This window comes from Mastomys coucha, unplaced genomic scaffold, assembly GCF_008632895.1.
Source record: "Mastomys coucha isolate ucsf_1 unplaced genomic scaffold, UCSF_Mcou_1 pScaffold18, whole genome shotgun sequence".
Classification (NCBI taxonomy): domain Eukaryota; kingdom Metazoa; phylum Chordata; class Mammalia; order Rodentia; family Muridae; genus Mastomys; species Mastomys coucha.
The window spans coordinates 29,329,440-29,350,785 of NW_022196900.1; the positions used below are offsets into that span (position 1 = coordinate 29,329,440).

General features: G+C 37.9%; 1 protein-coding gene across 1 annotated transcript in view; it reads right to left on the bottom strand.

Moving 5' to 3' along the window:
• Positions 1-2,791: 2,791 nt before the first annotated feature.
• Positions 2,792-21,346, bottom strand: part of Brinp1 (BMP/retinoic acid inducible neural specific 1) — a 185,357-nt gene continuing 166,802 nt past the window's right edge. Inside the window, exon 8 of the mRNA XM_031377667.1 lies at positions 2,792-7,303. Within this exon, the coding sequence (XP_031233527.1) occupies positions 6,166-7,303 (1,138 nt within the window). The 3' untranslated portion in view covers positions 2,792-6,165. The remainder of the gene's footprint in view (positions 7,304-21,346) is intronic.

The window sequence follows — 21,346 nt, forward strand, 5'->3', positions numbered from 1 at the left end:
CACTTCTAGCTACTGTTCTGAATTCTCTGTAACATTTCTCATATTAAGAATATTGCCATGTAGTTGGTAAAATCGCTAACCTGAAAATCCAAAAATATTAATTCTATTTCTGGTTTTGTTGGCAGTTGAGAATCTAGGGGGGAAAAAAACTATCACTTGGGTAAAGCCACTAAGTTTAGATTCCTTTTGTACACCAACAACATATCAGGTGACATTATTATTAATTGGTAATTATGTACTGTTATTAATTGGTAATTATGTACTGTATGATAACACCATGTAATTAACCAATGCGTGGCAGTATTTATAATCATCCTCTAATTTATAAGATGACTATAATTTTCTCACTTACTCAGGTATGTGACAAACTTAGACCAATTTTCTGTTGCTGCCCAAGACTTGTGGGAATAGCTAGACTCAGAGAACACAGACATCTTTTATAAGAACAGCACCACAACTTGGGCTTTGAGATCAGCAATTCTCACATTCAAGCCCTGTTTCAACATTTTGTCAAAGCATTTTACTTTTCCTTCAGGGGAATGGCTTCATTTAGAAGTGTGACCAAGACTGGAGAGCTTTAGTAGTAACACAGATTGTGTTCCAATGGGGAAAAGAGCATTTGAGGATGTCCTCCAAGTAAGGAATTTTGGCTTTGAAGATAAAATACTAACTCAGGGAGAATCTCAACTTGTAATACTTAGCATCAACTTGCTTCTGCCAAGGGACTTAAGGAATTTTTCTTTTGCCCTTTTAGCAATCTCCTCTGACATACCAGGCTGGTGAGATGGGCTCGCTCTACCTTTGATATAATACCACATCTTTATCTCTTATCCTCTTCCAAAATAACTTTTTTTTTGAAGCAATAATCCTTTATGTAGCTAGTACTTTCAAAGAACAAATTAATGTAATACATTTGGATCTAGAACATGTTGATTTTCATTAAAGCAATCATACTACCATTCCTATCAACTAGTCCATATTTTATTAACCAAGGATAGAGGTAAAGATGATGCCAAATAAACTAAATAAATTGATATGTTGCCTTAGGACAGATTGTGCTTCAGTCAGTCAAAAGGGAACTAAAGTGTAGTGTAAAATTGGTCAGAGATACTGATTCAAGTTTTGCAACATTCAGAATGCTCAACAGTAATTTAAGGGATCATAGAAATGTTGCTCAAAAGTATATAAGCAGTTGTACATTTCTATTACGAAAAAGACCAAAGCCTTTACATCTCCCAAAGACATATGTACCTCTGTAAATAAAGTTTTATATTTCCTTCAGCATTTACTATCTGAAAAGTCTATATAACAAAAGTGAGGTGACTTCCTTATCCTTGATTTGTGTCTAGCTCATTGCATCTTTTCGTTCTTCTTGATCTGTAAGCTTATTGAGTAGGGAAGGTTTGGCAAGACAAGATAGTATACTTGTTTCAGTATAGTTCCTTGTCTCAGTAGGCTTAAAGATCAGGTGCTGGAGGAGAAAGAATGACTGTGCTTGTAAGTTTAGCATGACACTGATTTGGAAGGAGCAACTAGATACTAAAGGAGCAAGATACTAAAGGTCCTAGAAGAACCCATTTCCCTCCAGAATTTTTAGGCTGATCAATCAGTAGCTGCTGATTCTACATAAGTGGAAGGGAGAAAATAATCTCCACTCAAGCTGAGATCACTATAATCATAAAAGAATTTGACTGATCCATAGTTGCAAAAATTCCTTTGAGTAAAATGATGATGATGATGATGATGATGATGATGATGATGATGATGATGATGAGAGTAGAGAGGAACAGGGCAGGGCCAATTGCAAAAACGTGAATCTAATCCCCATGCCTGTGCTTTGGCTAATCCATTAGCTGAAATTCCACAAGGTAGATTTTGTACTGGTTAGGTGATTAACCTATGTGACCTTTCATTTTGAGATAATAAAAAGGGCACTAAACTTACAGTCAGCTATAAAAACTGAAAGAATACTTTTTTTGCATAATTTCTTATTGCTGAAATTTGAAATATATTAAAATATTCCTTTAATTCTCAGCATCCTCTTTGTATGTATTTAGTTGTGTTTCTATTCTTCTTAATAAAGTGACTATTTTTATCCTAATAATATGTATTTCTTTGAATTCTCTTGACAGCTATTAACAATGCAGCATCTACTTTTTTATTGGTATGTTTTCTAACATATTTTTCCTCACTCCTTTATCTTCTAACTTGATGTTTACTTTTTAATAAATAAGAACTGGTAACCTGACAAATACTATTAATTTTATCTAATTATAGTTAATATTATCTGCTTAAAAAGTTTTTATTGCTGTCTGTTTATGTTGCTGGCTATTTTGATTTTCTCCTTTACTGTCTTAATTTTTATTTTTTTCCTTTAGTGATCGGTAAATGATTTGTTCTGCCTCTATGACATTAACAGTTACCCTCTTCTCCCCCTTTGGTACTTTGACATCATCTCTTGATCATTTATCACCATCTTGTGGATCCATATTTATATTATGATCATTTTCTTCTAAGAGAAAAGTGAATAGGATAAATTATGATTAATTAAGATCATTTTATTTTAGTTTAGACAACCAAAGAAGGAACTATACATTAGAGATTTTATTATTCTATTAGAATAACCTCAGAGTATGATCGTTTTTGTGTTTGTTAGTTTTACAGACCAACATTTCTTTTACATTATAAGATGTAGTCTCTGGATAATTATTTTAATCTCTGAAGAGAGACTTACTGTTAGTGTGACCCACTCCTTGCCCTCTACTTTAAAGAGAGCAGATATGCCATGGTCTAGAATTTTCCAATGATTTTATTTGATAGCTAATTAATGGTTTTCTGTGGTTTCCATGGTGATGACATGCTTTGCTGCCAAGCCTTATCCAAATGGCCATTCACTTCACTCCTGTGTCTTAGCATCAGCATATTAATCAGAGGTTGTAGGTCCTCAGTTGCTGCATCAAACTGGTAAGAAACTAATTGAATTAAAATCCCACTCAAAGTCTTCCAGATTCTCTTCCTTACATTTAGAAGAGACATTTTTAGGTCAAAGGGCCCAGAGTTGGACTGAAGCAAGAGACAATAGAACTTACAGTATTGTTTTGCATCATCAATGCAAAGTGTTTTTCTCTTCATGTGGAATATATTTTAGTGATTTAATTTTTCCTCTTGAAATTTCCTATAATTCTATAACCTTTCAACACCTAGCACTGAATGTATCTTCAAGATGAAATGACTGACTCGATATTTCCAAGATGAAGGGGAAGTGGCTCTTCCCAAACATACCTTTGGTGAAGACTGGACATTTAATTGAAGGTCCTAATGCCATTGTGATGAGGATGAGGCACTACACTTGTAAAGATGAGGACTGCCTAACAACTTTCCAAGCTCTGCACCTTGCAAGAGGATTTCAATTAGGAGTTAGGAGGTAGTCCTTGGAAGTTGGAGATAAAGGAGAAAAGAAAATGAACTGAGGGTAATCAGTCTGAAAATTGTTTGGGTCATGATTATTGTGGATGGTCGTTTCTGTTTTTCCTGTAGAATTAAAACTCTCACTCCTCTAGAAAAAGTTTCATTTAAAACCTGAAACTTTTAAAAGTCATTATTATGGCTAGTCCTGAATTGCTTTATAAAGGTTATATTTACATATGTGTGTTTTGTTTTCACCCTTATCTTGTCATCATGTTCCTTTTATTTGTCTAACTTGGAAGCGTTTTCTAATAGTGATAGTAGACCTATTCTTTCTATAGAGCCGTTTTCTAATAGTGACAGTAGACCTAGTCTTTCTATAGAGCCATTTTCTAATAGTGACAGTAGACCTATTCTTTCTATAGAGCCTTTATTTTTCAGACTGCCAAGCTGAGTTATAGCTACCTCAAGGCTCCTCTCAATGAGTATCAAGACACTCATATTGCTGCTCTGCAAGTTTATATATGTTTTATATATATAACTGCATGACATAAAACATGAATCTTTTTTACAATATTTATATTTTTGATATTTTCATTAATTTACTAGATGCTTAAAGATTGTTTGATGAGCGCCTGGATCTGCTTATGCTCTAGGGATACTCTATAATCCGATGACATAAAAGATTTCCCAACTACATAAACAACAGACTCTTTCAAACGCTGAGGTCTGAAAACCTATGCAAATATGTTATAGTCAGCACAAAATGTAAATCTATGCTAATTCATACCCAAAATGAGAATATTAAAAGTTTAATATGCCATTTTAGGAAAAACATTTTTTCTCCCCTGACCTTCATTTAAATAAACCAGAAAATTCTCCTTTTGTAAATGGAAGCCCTCCATTTTCACTTTCAACTGTCATGGAGAGGTGTGTTGGACACATGCCATCTAGGCTGCAGAAAAAGATACTATGAAGGATGTATGAAAGCACATAATAGAAGTCAAGTCAGAGTGTGCTGGGGTGAGGAATCATCAGCTAGCTTTCAGAACATGACCTGAATTGGGAATGATTACTTCTCTTTGGTGAAAGCAGCACTCATGGAATATGGAAAATAGAGCTAAGCATTTTCTTGTGTAGCCAGACAATCAGTGAACACTGATGACACAGACTGGAGAACCTCTGTTTTCTACTGTACACTTAGATGATTCTGCATTTTACTCCAAATGTACAAATGAGGAGCCAGATATCAGAGAACTACTTCTTGCAAGTACCACCTAAATGCTGAGCTCCTAAGGCTAGTAAGCATTGTCCTCACAAATCTTCTGAAGACCTTTGAGATGAGCCTGCCTTCTTCAGTCTCTCATTCTACTACACTCAACTCCCTCACAAGAAGTTGTAGTGTTTATACTCTTCATACATGAGTGGCAAAGCCTTGAAGTATGTGAACTGTGCTTGTATATTCTAAATTAATCCAAAAGAAATTTAAAAAAATTTGTAGCTAGGCAGCTGTGGCACACCCTTTAATCCCAGCACTTGGGAGGCAGAGGCAGACAAATTTCTGAGTTCGAGGCCACTCTGATCTAATGAGTGAGTTCCAGGATAGCCAGGGCTGTACAGAGAACCCTGTCTCAACAACAACAACAAATAATGTAGGAAGCCTTATATACTCCATATTCTCCAATACTTCTATTAATACTAGTATTACTTAGTCATGGGCTATACTCAAATTAAAACTATCTCTACTAGGAAAACATTTCAGAACAATATGATACTATATTTACTTTTAGAGAAAGTAGGTGAAAAGTTTTTCTTTACACAAACCAAACAATCATCAAACACAATCTTGGATAGAGAAATCTTTTGCCCTTTGGTAAAAATTTTTGAAGCAGAAAACACCAAAGTGTTTGGAGTGTTGAGAAAGAATGTGTATTGGCAAGGGCATTAGAAGATCAGATTCAAACTCTTATGGGGCAGTTATTATGGGGTTATTCATGAGTATGCTGTTTTCCTTTGACCCTCCTTTCTAAACTAAGGAGTTTAAAGAGCTAATATCTAAGGTTATTGACTGTTCGATAGTTGTGTCAGTTTGTGTTCTCTCAACCCCACCTATGGACCATTTTCCTTTAGCTTCAGTTTATTGAGATGTAAAGAAGCCATATGGGTAAGATTGCAGTGTTGTTGCAGCCTCTCCCGACCCCCCAAACCCCAGCAGAGCGTCAAAAGAAGCACAAAGAATTAAGCATAAAGAGGAAAGAAATCTTAACCGAAGAAATATCTTCTTTATCTATGTCCATTTCCTCTCACAAGGAAAAATGGCAGTGTCAGAGGTACATTACATATATCTCTTTCTCTCTCTTTTAGTGATTAATCTTAGCACCTGCACAGCAGAGGTCTTTACAATTCATTGCATATGCTCTCCCCTTCTCCCCCCCTCACACAGCACCTGAGGCCAAAGAAGCCACCAACTCAAAGCTTCACAAAATTCCGAGACCCTTCTTCATGACAGAATATAGAAGTAAGAGACATGCCCCACAGTTTTATACAGTTGCTAGAACACTTTAGCTTCCAACAAATGAAGTTTTTTCCTCCTTTCCTTTGAATACTAATTACATTTTACAAATTTGTGTGTGTATGTATGTACGCATGTATGTATGTATGTATGTATGTGCATGTGTGTGTGTTTTCTTTTGTTTTCCTTTGTTTTGTTCTGTTGTAGTTGGACAACAGAAGGGAAAGTCCATGGCAAAGGGTCCCGGGTTAGCAGAGTTTGGCTGTCATCTGGTCAGACTGTTTGAGGATCTCAGTGTTGTAGAGGTCCAAGGCATGGTTCACCCTGATAATCTCGCTGTTGGTCAGCTTCAGGCGGTGCTTCAGCATACAGGAAAACAAGTCCAGCTGGGGTTTTCCTGGGGCCACAGGAGGGGCCAGGCGGTTAATTCGGTCCCGAATGTCCAACATGAGAAGCATCACAGATGAGGAGGAATAGAACTGACCACCCTGTGTATAGGATTGATTCACCTGTTGCACGGCACTTCGTAGGAGGTCAGCATTGAACCTCAGGCTGTATCCGAACACCTGCACATCGGAGATCTTGATGTAGAACTGCCTTTTGGAGGGATCTGACAGGTCCACCGGGCCCTGGCCAGTCTCATTGCGTAGGGTGGGTAGCCGAGTCCGACTACGTAGGTAGATATGGACAGTCTCGAAAAAAGTTTTCCATCGATTGCCCAGCAAGAGAGTCCAATTGTAGCACTGGCTGTTTTGCAGACGGATCTTCTCCCAACGTGGGTAGCCAAATTCCCCAAAGGGCATGTTCCAGCCTTCTGAATGGCTCCCACTGAAGGGATTGACATAGACAAAGAACATAGGGTCCAGGCTGCTGTTGCGCATCTGGCAGATACGCATGGACATGCCGATCACCATGTGGATAAAGTCCATACGGTTCTTGTTGCTTTTGAGAGTGAGGGACATGCGCTTGCGCCACCGAGGGTCAAAGAATGTATCCAGACGAATCTCATTGCTGATGAAGGTAGTATGGACATAGAGGCGTGAATCCATCTTCTGTAACAAGTACTTCAGTTCCAAGTCCTGGAAGTCCAGGTCGGTCTCAAAGCTGATGAACTGCTCACTCCGCTCAGAGTCCACGTTTTGTGGTTCACAGCGGCCTCTGTACAACTTGTAGCCCTTATTGCAGGAGCCACAGAGTGAGATGTTGGCCAGGCTGCACATGGCACAGCTGTTGTTCCCACCTATGATGCATGGGATAGGGCGCTGGCACAGTGTGGTGCTACCATGGCACACACAGCTCCTCTGACTTTCCAGGAAGGTTCCCCAAAACCCATTCTCATTGCAGTAGAGAAGTGACTGGACCCTTGCAAGCCACTGTTGAATTGTCCTGTGAAAAAGAAGAAAAATGGAACATATTAGCTACCATCAATAGGATTGTGAGGTACATCATACAACTGACCCTACAAATTGGAGTATCCCAAAGAACAAAAAGGGGAGATTAGAATTATGGTTTAGTAAAATGCTTGCCATGCAAGTATGAGAATCTAAATTTAATTCCCAATATGCGTGTAGAAAAAGTAGGCATGGTGGCCCACACTTATAATCTCAGGTTTTGGAGGACAGAGACTGCAGGATCCCTGAGACTCACTACTAAGCCACTCTATCCTAATTGGTAAACCCTAAGAATAAGTAGATTAAATATAAGAGAATGTAGAGTAGATATATATTAATAAATACATTGTCATTCTGCATAATGTCTCAAAGCTGTTGTATCACTTTGTACTTTACACATCTAACATTCATTGTGAATATCTATAAAAAGGAGGAATTTTACTAACTATTTGGATATTCATCTATCGCTAACTATTTTATTATACAATAGGCACTGAGAAATTTGTTTTAGTGAATAAAGTTTCTGAGCACAAATATACTTTCTGAAGAAAACAAATCATGGAAAGTCTCACATGGGCAAGATTTGTGAACCTCTATGATTTCTTTCTTTCTTTCTTCCTTCCTTTCTTTCTTTCTTTCTTTCTTTCTTTCCTTCTCTCTCTCTCTCTCTCTCTCTCTCTCTCTCTCTCTCTCTCTCTCTATCTACCTATCTATCTATCTATCTATCTTGATTTTTAATTTGTATTTTTTATGTCAACAGAAGATTCCCACATCTTCCACTGATGAAGTTATGACATGCCCAACCCTGTCAACAAAAATAAGCTTTATTACATCATATTCTAGAAGTCATGTAGTACTTCTATATGGATCATCTGATATGATTCTCACAGTGGCTTTTCATAATATACAATAAAAATATATGTTCCTCAGGTGTCCAGAGTTCTAAATTCTTAATTGTATGGCATTTCTATTGCAAACTGTGTTTCTAAAACCCCTCCACATTGCCTATCAATGCTGTGAATGATATGAGTGTCTATACCCAGATTCCAGGCAATAAAACCTTTTAATGAAGACAGATCTATGAACCAATAAGAAGCAGCAGAAGAATACATAAAAATATGTAAAGCTGTCAGCCCAGAGGCCTTTCATTTTTCCATGTTTCTTTGGAAGTCACCTCTTGGCTGTCCTCCATGCTACAAATAGTCCCACATATCTATCCACTAGTCTTTACCATGCACAGGTATTTTTATGCCCAGTTTCTCACTTGAGCCTATCAACAACACCCAGACAATGACTGGAGATTCAGGCTTCACTGCTTCACTGGCGAATGGATAAAATCCTGCTTCTTCTGCTCTGAAACAGAGTTGACAGTGGGCAATTTCCTTAGCTTTTCCACTCACTCCTCCTACCAACCCTCACAGGATTGTAGTAAGGATTATACAATTTTTTTGTGTGTGAAGTATACCTTCAAATTTGGTATGTATTAAGGGCTTAGTGAAATTCAGCTCTTGTTTTTCCTACAAAAGGATTGTCAGTTTTATTTTATAAAGCATGAATACAGAAGCTCCAAGGCGAACTGATGGACCATAATGTCCTTTAAGAAGTGAAGTCTCCTGATACATCAACTTTTCTTTGAGCATTATCTATCAGTCCAAATTTTTAAAAACAGTCTTAAATAACATGTATTAGGACCACATGCAAGATTTGTGATGACACAGATGATGATGATGATGATGATGATGATGATGATGATGATGATGAGGCCCATAGTTCATGATTTTCCAGAACTATGAGAATGAGAAAAGAAGCTCATTTGCATCACACATCCTGTTGTGGGATGTGTTACCCAACTGTCTGTTCTAGCAATTCTCTTGAGTTACAAAATCATAAACCCACAAAGTCAGTGGGGAGATAGGTCAGTCTAAGGTGAAGAGCATGAATATTGATGGTTCAAGCAAAACTGAAGTCAGGGGAAAAAAAACCAACAACAGAAACCAAGCCTATCCTGGAACATGGAATGAGTCATTACATCTCTCAAATCTTTGATATTCCTTGCTAAAATGGGGATAATAAAGTCTGTCTCAAGAGGCTGGCACAGGGATGCCGAGAAGATATATTTAAACTGCAGAGAAAAGTCTAGGATATAGCAATTATAAAAAAAAAATGTAAGAGTACACAGTGCTTATATCTCAGAGAATAAGTTCTTCCTTTGAAGGTCCTGAGACACTCTCTGGAATGCTCTGAAGTCTAAAAGAAGCCATTTTGTGGTAGTGATTTGAAAATGGATACTGTTGAAATGGCTGCCTAGCTGACTTGGGATTTAAATGAGTTACTTATCAGCTGAGAAAAATGGTGGAATAATTAGCTTCTTGAAATTGTCTACCTGTTTAATCCACAAAACCACCCCCCATCTGGTAAAAGAAGAAAAAAAAAGGATAAAAAACCTCCCTGAAAACACCCCAAGGCATTGTGCTTCAACTGTTAGTCTCATCCCTACTCTCTTCCAGCCTCTCAGGATTAGCAAGCAGGGCCTTTCTTCCCTCAGCACGTAGCTCACAACCTAGCTAGCTTTATAAATGTTTGCTGAATGAATGAACGAAGAATATTAATATTTTCCTTCTTACATTTTATTAACAAAAAGGAAAAAAAAAAGAAAAAGGAAAACAAACTTCTCTCTGTCCCCTCAGGATAGCAGTATTAGTTTTCCATACCATCCACCCACACAGCCGCAGGCCTCCCTGGTCTCTGCTTCGTGAGACCAATCCTATTACAGCCTGGAGAACAGCAGGCCCAGCTTTCAGGAAACGGAGCAAGAATCGTAATGAGCTGTGTGGCTCCCACCTCCCAAATCAGAACATTGACTGAATATTGGGGTATGAGTCATCTGATATTTTTTGTGAGCTGCAGGGGCCCTCCACGCGGCTGCGATTGCGTGGTTACATCTGACAAGAGCTCTATTTCAAAATGCCTCTTTCAAATGGCCCACACTTGCCCCTGTCACTCCCTCTCCAAGTGACAGCACAGTACCCCATTTAGAGTGCTTCTGTTCCCATCTGCAAGGCATTCTATAACCCCGTAGAGCGCCCCCTTTCTCGTGTCTCATCTTTGGGACCCTTTGTCAGAACCACAGCCCCCATTCCTCTTGTCAATGCTTCATTGTGGCGGCACTCTCAGAATCCTCGGTGGGGGAAATAAAAAGATGAAAGTTCCTGGTGATGCTGCTACAAGCAAGGGGACTGCTGGGGAATTAGGATTCCAGCCTTGTCAGGCAGGAGGGACTGGGGACAGAGGCCCTCTGAGATACATTAGCAGGCTGCATGGCACCTGCGTCTCCTGAGCTCAGAATAATTGTGAGGTTGTGGGCTGTATCAAAGGGGGCATTAATGGTACAGCATGAGGATGCAGAAGGGAAGTGGTGTGAAGGAGGGGTGTAAGTAGTGTGAGGTCCAGGCAAGAGGAAACAGAGGGGAAAGGTGGGGTGACAGAGAAAAGAAGGGGACTTCATGCTGGAGATGATGGCAGGAGGGTACATGGAAGCTCCTGGGCATAATGTGTTATGTCACAGCCAGTGGGTAGAATAGAAACAGGTTCAGGGGAGGTGAAATTACTATCAGTTACAAGATTCAGAGATGTGGACAGGGAAGAGACCATAGGCTTGGACACAGATTAGTGATGTATTCCTTTCCTTTTATATAAAAGCAAGAACGAGAGAGAGAGAGAGGGAGAGAGAGAGAGAGAGAAAGAGAGAGAGAGAGAGAAAACAGTGTTATCAGTGATTCCTAATTCCCACTTTTACTAAGCATCCTGTTGTTTTTTCAGTCCTTCATTTGAGAAGACTAAAACCTGAAAAATAATTCCACCCTATTTTCTGTGTATTTACTGAATTTTTTTAAAAAATACAAGCAACTTCCAACATCAGCTTTAATCCAAATAATCTCCCATACCTTCTCCATCTCCACCCAGTGATTTGATGATCACCCCACCCAGTGATCTCCACCCAGTAATAAAAAAAAAATGTCATTGAAGGTGAAATTCTAAGCCAATGGAGGGATTTCTATGCTTTACCATGTAGCATGGATGGTGATAGGGAGTATTCATGTGTACCATTCCCCTGAGTGTCACCTGTCATCACAGTGGTGTGACAGAAGAGAACTTGAAAGATGAAGTAGCATACCATTCAAACACCAACCTTGTACATCTGCTGTGGGTATATTTTGTGCTATAAGCCATAATCTGATATTAAAAATTAAAGATAACAAACAGGAAGAAGTAGCCATAAGAAGATAAACAAATGGAACGAATGGGTAAAAACAGAGAATTTGATCATGTGAGAATCTATTATCACATCTCTTGCTTCCTCTGAACATTTCAGGGTCTCTCTTTTCCACTTAGAAATAATTGGGCTTTTCTGATGAATGCACAGGGAGAGGATGGGCACCAGGGGTAGGAGGGACTGTGATCTATAAATACCATTCCTCAGGCTAGCTAGTGACAGCTGTCTCAACTTTGGCGACAGGGAAACAGCTTAATAGGCCAGTTCTGCACGGAAGAGTCTCACAATGTTCACACAGACCCACTGTTATTCGGTGAGTGTGAGGCAGTAAGAACCATGTTTTAAAATGCTTTTCTCTGTCTCTGGGGATCCAGCTAAAGCATCTTCCATTTGCAGCCAAATCAGCATCTTTCTGTTGGATGAGATACTCAATTCATTCTGATGGGGGCTGGAATGAAGGGAGGGAAGGAGAGAATATGAGGGAGAGAAGGTAAGAGATAGAGAGAAAGAGAAAAGAATAAAGAGGAGGGCAGGAAGCTGCCTGTTCATTTCTAAAGTGGAAAAAAAATCTGGTACTTGTTCAATTAGCACTCACAGTAGTGTCAGATAAAGTAGGTTGGACCATGCAAGCAAGAGAACGTTTAAGAAAACCATTCAAATTAAAAGCCCATCTTCATCATATTTAGAACTGAATGCCACTGTCCCTCTGTTGGTGAGATAGACAGTAAATACTCTGTAATACCTCCTAGATCATGGCAGTTATCTTTTCATCCTCACATCACCAATATGAGGTAGGATTTGTGTCTGACTTCCATGTCAGTAATAAGGGTGTTGAATCCAGAGAAGGACTGTCATTCATCCATGGTCACACAGCATAGACATGGCCAGAGTTCAAGATTTCTAAATATAATCTCGGCATACTCTCAATGATCACAGTATATATTGCTTGCCCTCTAAACCCCATAGCGGACATAAACCATTTTCAGAACCCTGGAGACATCTCAGCTGCTTCCCTGTGGGTTCTGTCTTTGCCACAGCCAGGATGTTCTGGCAACCTGACAGGTCTCCCAGAGACACAGCATGAGTCCCTTGTCATTTGGAGGACAGAGGCTTTGCCACCCAGGGCTTCCCATCCGTTGTTTAAAGGCTCACATCTCCCATTCTGAACCATCAGGCTGGGGAGCCCTGGCTGGGATTCCTAATTCAAGCAACCTCTCTGCTGATTTTAATTGGAGGTTTTGCCTAAGCTAGGAATGCAGTTCCTGGCCTGTGGCATTTTAGGGAAGATCATACAAATCTAGTGCCAAGAGAATGTTGCAGGGGACAGGGGAAGAAATCTAGGCTAAAATACAAAACTATAATCCATAAAGCCTATTTGTTTAATAAAAGTGTGTTTTTAAAAGAACATGAGAAATGAAAAAAGAAGAAAGTGGAATTTTAAACTCCAAAACTGGGAGACAAGCACTTACTCCTAGGTGTCTTGTCTGTACTGTTCTTTATACACTATGAATGTGTGCATGTTTGTGTGTATGAATGTTCGTGCATGTGTATGGGCATGCATATATATGCTTGTGTGGGTGTGCATTTGTGTGTGTGTGTGTGTGTGTGTGTGTGTGTGTGTGTGTGTACAGCCATACTTCTGCATGACCAGAAAGAATGATGATCTTCAAACCTACACATTTCTATAGGGTCAGATGCTGCAGTACTGGTTCAGGGCTGTGCCACTCTCAATTATAAATAACCATCAGGCCCACTCTGCTCGTCAGTTTCTCTGGACAAATATTTACCTTTTAATCATTGCCCTATTTAAGCTCCTTCTATAGCCTTAACAGCCTGTTTGTCCTCAGTTCTTCACATGAGGTCAGAACCTCATTGAATAGAACACAACAATGGTGAAGTAATGACCAAAAGGAGAGTTTTACAGTCTCATTCCATGCTGAGGACATTTTCTAGTTGGGAGCATGCGGTGAAGGCAGTAAGTATGCTTGCAGAGGGCAGGGGTGAGGGTGAAAGGAGAAAGAGGGTGAACTAGCTGCAAAGGAAGAATCCAACCTGGTCTTTCAAATTAGGTTGTCAGCATCTTAATTGGGGAGGATTATGAAACAATTTTTGCAATTACACTCTTCTGTGTCTGGAAGGAGATGACAGGCAACATCAGCTGCATATTCAAATTCTGAGTTTTGCTTTGGGGCATAGAAATACTGAAGACAGATGATGGAAGGAGCAAGAGCAGCTCAGAGATGAAAGAAGGACTAAAAGCAGCAGGTGCTCCCATGTGGATGCTGTCAGAGTCGGTTATTTGTCCTGAGCAGAACATATGCAGCACAATAAAAGCCTTAGACCAAAATTCTATGGAAGGGAAAAGGGACAAAGCAGAGTCTAGTAGCCTGCTGTAACCTTGAAATGGGAGAGCGATCATAGAGGTCATGCTCTGGGTGATCACAGGGTAGAAATGAGTTAGGGAAGAACTGCACTTTGCACTGTCTGATTGACCTTGGATATTTGTCCTTGAATGAGTCACTTGAGCTTTTGGACAGTCATTCTTCCTCCTTTTCTTTCTTCATATGTGTATATTCTTACACCCAGTGTTTTAGTGTGTGTGTTTGTGTGTGTGTGTGTTTGTACCTACATGAGGGACCATGCACATGGAAGCTATAGACTAACCAATATTTTCTCAAAAGCCCACCACCTAGTTTTCTATGACTGGGTCTTTCACTGGGATCCAAAGCTCACTAATTAATCTATGCTTGCCAGCCATTGAGCTCTCAGGATCCACCATTTCTCTGTTTTCTTAATGGTGGTATTACATGAATGAATTAATAACGCAGGCTTTGTTTATGTGGGTACTAGTGATGTAACCCTCTTACCAGATAAGCACTTTACCAATTGAGCCACCCTGCCAACCCCTGAATCTCAGCTTTCTTCTCTGCCAAAGGAACATAATAATTACCTTGCACTTTGTCTCAAGAGCTAAGTTAAAAATGAAAAGCTTCTAAGAATTTTCAGTGAAAGGAAGTTAGAACTATTAGCCATTATCATTATTGAGGGTAAAATGTCCCAGGTTAAAAAAAAAAATCTGTTACTAAAACAGCCCAACTGATTGTAGTCTAATATTCTAATTTCGCTATTTGCTCATTTTCTACTCTTCTAATGAACTTTGTCACTAGAATACTTGCATAAGAGAGAACTAGACTTGATGGAGGTATTGTACTCAAAGGGGAAAGTAATGGTATTGAATTCTAGTGAGTACATTATTTAACCTTGAACTAATCGCTTGTCCTTTCTAAGCCTCTGTTGTCTTCAGCACAGAATAGAATAATAGTGTACTCTTTGCAAGGTCATTCTGAGCATCAGATAAGAGACTGTATAGAAGGTTCAGACTTACAGTAGGTACACAAGATCTCTTATGAAAACAGTGATTGCGTTCCCCTTGAGTTCACATGTTAAATGGTTACTTTGAAATCAGTAATTACAGATTGAAAACTACAAGGGAGGAAAAATTGAACAAATACTGGGGGGTCAGTTAACTACTGATATTAAACAAGGAAATTTTGATAGCAACTGCTTCTACTCCTCCAAATTAAACCAAAGGATGGAAGATCTGTAGAAAGTAAACAGCAACAAGGACTAAACAATTCAACAAAAGTGAAGGCAACTATCTTCATGGTATTGGAGTAGGAAAATAGTCTTTAGAGTATTTATTTCAGATGAAAAATAGTGACTAATAGAAACGTGCTAAGATTAAACAATACCCAGCCCCCCCCAAAAAAAGAAAAAGCAAAAAAAAAAAAAAAAAAAAAAAAAAAAAAAAAAAAAAAAAAAAGAAAGAAAGAAAACAGAATTAGAGACAATGCAATAAATTAATGTACCTCAAGTTAATAAAAGATTGCATTCCTAATTCAAGCCATGGTCAGATTATTTGTGTCCCCAAATCTGTCAATTGACAGCTCAATTTTCAAAGACATAGTGTTGGGAGGTGGGAGTTTTGATGTGATGAGTCCATTCGAACATAGTTCTCATGCATGAAATTAATGTTGTTCAACACAGAAAGACCCATGAAGCTTTCTTTTATGAGAAGACAGTTGCAAGGACCAGAAAGTCTTCCTTAGACACTTGTGTGAATTTCTTGGTCTTGGAATTCTAGGCCTCTAGAACACAGAGATTTAGTTGCTTATGAGAAACGCAGTCTATGGCATTTTATAGAATTTCGAATGGATTAAGACACCACATAAAATACTATAACTCAGTAAGAACCAGCCACAAGCAAAAATGGAGCATGGGCAAATGATAGAAGTAGACAGTTCATTTTACAAAGTGGTTATTTAAAAAGCTAATAATCCTGTGAATCTCTACTTTTGTTCATCATTAAAATGATATAAACTAAAATTCCAATGATATACAACTTCAGATGAGCAACTCAGATAAAATTTAAATTGACGAAAGGAAAGTGCTAACTATTGCACAGGCATATAGCAAGTGCAACTTCCCTCTGCAGGACAGGAAAGAAATAAGTTCTAGCAAAGAGAGAAAAGCAAACAGTCTGCTTGAGTATTTAGCAAAATGTACATATTAGTATATATGTGGCAGCAATTCAGGCCCTAGTAGCACACAACAACAACAACAACAACAACAACAACAACAACAACAACACAAGTACCCAAAAAGGCATGCATTAAGATTGCTTCAATATTCATTGCAGCCCCAACCTGGAGACCATGTCAAAGTCCATCACCACCAAAACAGCACACAGCTTGGGATCTCCTGGGGGGTGAGCCAATCACAGTTACACAAAGCTACAAAAAGAAAAGTAATTTCTAAGAAAAAGGAAAAGGTACCAAAAAAATTAACAAAGAGTTTGTACCAACTTTAAAAGGCAGGTTTGAGCCAATGAGATGGCTCAGAAATGAAAGATGCATGCCACTGTCCTTAACAACCTCAATTCAAGCCCTGGAACCCTTATGTTAGAAGGTGGTACTCTGACCTCCACTTTTGCACTTTAGCAATCACACATGCACACTTACCAATTATTGTGTTAATTAGTTAATTAATTGTAATAATTAACTAATTAATATTTTATACAAAACAGAGTAAACGTATAGTAAAAGTGCCCATAAAAGACAATAATAGATATGGGATACCTTAATGCAGATATGACCCAATATACTTATATATACATATAGATGAGATGGAGTTAGAGATAGACAGGTACTTGTCTATATGAGTAGATAGATAGAAACCTCTATGTATGTTTATGTACATATATATATGTTTATATTTTTACTTTTAAAATTAAAACAGAATTAAATCATATTCCCTACTTCTCCATCTTGCTCCCTCTAGAAATCATAGCTTCTTCTTCTCTAATTGTTATTGTTTCACACACACACACATACACACACACACACACTGTCCTCAGCCTATTTATTCCTATTTGTATGTATATGGATGCAGTTTTTCCTACCTGGTATATCATAATTTTTTAATTCCTCTCTCTCTCTCTCCCTCTCTCTCTCTCTCTCTCTCTCTCTCTCTCTCTCTCTGTGTGTGTGTGTGTGTGTGTGTGTGCATATATACACACTTGTCCACATGCATATGTCACAACCATTATTGCTGGAGTTAGAGGTGGAAGGGAGTCATCCACTCACATGGTCTGCCCTTTTTGTAAAGATACAATAATTTTATAAGACATTTGCCAAATAACTCCTTTAAAATATCCAGAGCAGTAGCATTTAGTAGACAGCCCCTATATCAGGTTTATATGAACATCAAAACTTTCAGGTTTTTTTGTTTGTCTGCTTAATACTTATCTTTGATCTTCATAATTTTTCTCTGCCCTATGCTAGGTAAAGGGAGGATTAAAAATGTCATTTTAACATTATAAAAAACTGAGGCTCAGAAGAAAAAAGATGGTCTAATGGTCATGATTTACTTGTCACAAACTGAGGCTTTAACTCACACATGCACAGACTGAAAGACGGTTTTGGTGTGGGAATCAACGTAGGAGGATATTTCTGAAGGAAGATTAAAAACAAAACAAAAGAAAGACCTATCCACAAAGATTGTGAGAACTCAGTTCTATTTCTGACTCAATCCCTTGAGCCTATAGATTCTAATCCAAATAAAAAGCAACTTCCGAGCCTCAGGAAAAAGAGAGACAGAGCAAAAGAAGAAACAAAAAACCATATAAAGCAACTGGAAATACTTATTTTCTTGTCTTACGTCAGGGAAGTGAGTCAACTGCCCTATTTGCTACAAATACCGAATGGCAAACATTGGTGGAAATAGAAAGGTCCCTACCAATCTTGGGCATGATAAATCCTGCACAGTGCTGTGAATGAACTTCAGGCATGCATCTACCAGCCCTTCTTCCTAATTGTACTCCCTTGGGTTACCAGTGTGTTAGAACGTACTGCCATTTTTTGCTCCATAAATAGATGAGAAATGCCCAAAATACTTCTTGCTCAAAGCTTCATTGCCAAAGAGTTCGGAAGAAATCCTTAGGCTCCAATGATTGACAGACAGCTGCCCCAGGCTGTGCTGAATTTATTTGTGGACTTGAACCTCTTATTTAATAAGACAGTTTAATACACACTCAGAATAAGTCATTGTCACCCAAAGTATAACCCTCAACACACACACACACACACACACACACACACTTACTTGCTTGCTTGTGCATGAGAAAACAAGTAGTCAAGATCTATCATGCAGCTTTTTTTGTTTTCTTGTTTGTTTGTTTGTTTGTTTGTTTGCTTTGTGAGTGGAACTGCTGATGAGACTATAGTGGCAGAACATCAAAACCACAAATATAAATGATGCTTGGGCAAGAACTGGACCATGAAATAGATGGAAAAATAAGACGAGAAACATTAGGTGATTTTCCTGAGCTTATACAAATTGTAACTGGAGATCTACAACCCAAATCTTCCCCTCAAGACAGAATTTGCACATTGCCCAAAATAACACTGTTAATCTTCCTTTAAGCTTTCTCCAGAGGAACCGTCACTCTACCTAGATTATTTTGTATTCAAGAAAGGAAATAATCTTATTGTTAGGAGACGGCTGGACATTGGCCCTGAAGACACTAATTTTAGGAAACAGGAAATAGCACTATGAAGCCCTCCTCCCATTCAGTTAGGATAGGAGTTTATAGACTTCAAGTACTTCCCTTTCTGATAGGAGTCTGGTGATTATTTTCTATGGTACTGATTCAGTTGTACAATGTATATTTGCGGACTTTTCATAATTAGACTACTTAGCCACTTACAAAATGTTCTCTCCCTCTTCTGGTACCCACCCTGCATATACACCCACAGAATATGAAAATTAGATGGCAGCTTATGGGAAATTATCCCCTATAATCATCCTCTAGGAAAGCTAATAAAGGAAAACAACAATAATTAAAACAAAAAAAACAAACTATATACCTCAGAGAGGAATTTAGCAATAGCTTTAAATATTAAAATAAACTCACTAAAATAATTCTGAGTAACTAAGTTCTAAAGGTCAATTTTATATTATGAAATGTTTTCTCATAGGGTCTATAAGGCATGTGTTTCTTTCTCTTGTAACATGGATGGTTCTAAAAAAATAAACCAATACAAACCATATTCAATATGTATACTTCCTGTAGAGACAGAATGGTGGTTATCTTTTTGAATGTTGGTAGATCTTTTATTAATAAAATAGGATAGAATAGATACACCTTGTTTATTCAGCTAAAACTGAAGCAGCCAGCAGATATCATCTCCTGTTCATTGGAAAAATACCTCTTCATGATCAGAGACCTATCTGAACAAACAGGTCATGCTGATCAAGAACCACATGGAGAGGCCCCAAAGATGAGTAGTTGGTCAATGAAACACAGTCTTCTGACTATCTATGAACCATTGGGAACTTCTTAGAATCTCTACGTTAGGACATCAGTTAGTTGTACACAACTGAGTAACTACAGGGAGAACATAATTGCTTTGGTAATACAGGTTTGAATGTCTAACCACAGATCATAAGCTTAGACAGTAATTCTTGTTTTAAGATTGTATATATGTGCCAATTTCTTATAGAAAAGTAAGTACTCTGAATAGTATATATGCTATGAACTCAAAAGAAAACTCAATATGTCTTTGACCTATTCGATTGAGAGCTGGTTAATGTTCCTATATGAAGAAGAATTCTAAATATGTCTTGTTAGTACCCCCTATTTTTTCAGGAACCAATCTCCTACCACTGTCCATATTATAGGCAATCATTTAAGTAATATATATATATATATATATATATATATATATATATATATATATATAACTGACCTAAATGTAGGAGTTTATCTGGAAGCCCCTATTCTAATTAGTTGTGTTGATTAAGATAAAATACTTTCTAAGTCAGAAGCATCTGAAACTATGTAAAACATGCTACTCATTCCTTTGAAGAGGAATGAACAGTTTACTATTACTGCACAGTAGTAACAAATATGAGGTTGGAGTGTATCATAGCCAGAAAACAACAAGGGAGTGACGACCTGGGTCCTATAACTGAACATAATATGAAGGATCTTAGATGTGTATTTTTCCCCATGGGTTTTAATAGGTAATGGCATACTCTGGCCAATTCTTAAATTTTCATCCAAGAGGAATTAGTGCTTCTAACTATATCACAACCAGATTCAAACCAAAGAACACTGTAAGATTGTGCATCTGTCATTTCAACTTCTATATGTGTGGTAATTCATCATATTCATCATCATACAAGCTAATTATATGTCTTATACTCTGAATAAGACATTTCTCTATTCTCTTCTATATAGCCTTTAATAAAATGAGTGGGTTTCAGTTAGATCTTTCAGATTTCCCTCCAGGAAGAACATATGGATTTATAATTTGAAGTCATTTAGTCCTTTGGATGTCATTAAATATGCTAGATTTCAAGTAGCTCTGAATAAGGTCTTCTACTGTCTTTTTCATCACTTCAGTGCTTCATTGTATAAAGTCTATGGTGTCTCTCAGCAAATATTCACTAAAGATCTCTTGGATGAAGGACTGGATGGAGCAACAAATGAAGATGCACTATAAACATGAATATAAATTATTTGGGTATAAGTTCAGGGATCCAGACCCATGAGAGATTACTATAGGCAGAGTCATATGCCATAATCACAAGTCAGAAACTAAGTCAACTATGTTTTCTTTTCACTATAAGGGGATAGAATAAACCTGTTCTTACGTTTCCATGAGTTATTATAAGGAACAGATAAAACCATGAATGTACAAAGCCCTTTATAAACTTGAAAATAACCTCTATTGGAAGGTATTTTCTTGGAAATAGTTCTTTCTTCAAGATTTGGAATGTCCACAAACTATTTTAGCTAAACTTACTCCAAAATTATGTTATAGATGGGGTACCTAGGATGCATCCCAGATCTATTCAGTCAGATATACCCTGGGTTGGTCCAGTCATGCATATTGAAATGCTTCCAGATGCATATTTAAATGCTTAACTGTCATGTCAACAGAGGGATGGAATATAAATCCTATATGCCCCATGGCAGCCTATTTTTTTTTAAGGTTGTCATTAATGTCTCAGAATTTCTTTCTCCCACCAAAACAATAAAATTATAACTCAATGTAAAAACATTTATTCCATGGATAAAGTCCATTTCAGGACAGAGATCTAATAGTAAGGGCAATTGCAGAAAGTGTTAGTATATATTGACCATTTTTGTGTACTATACATATTATCTACAAATCTTGAGTCATCCTCACAGTGGCC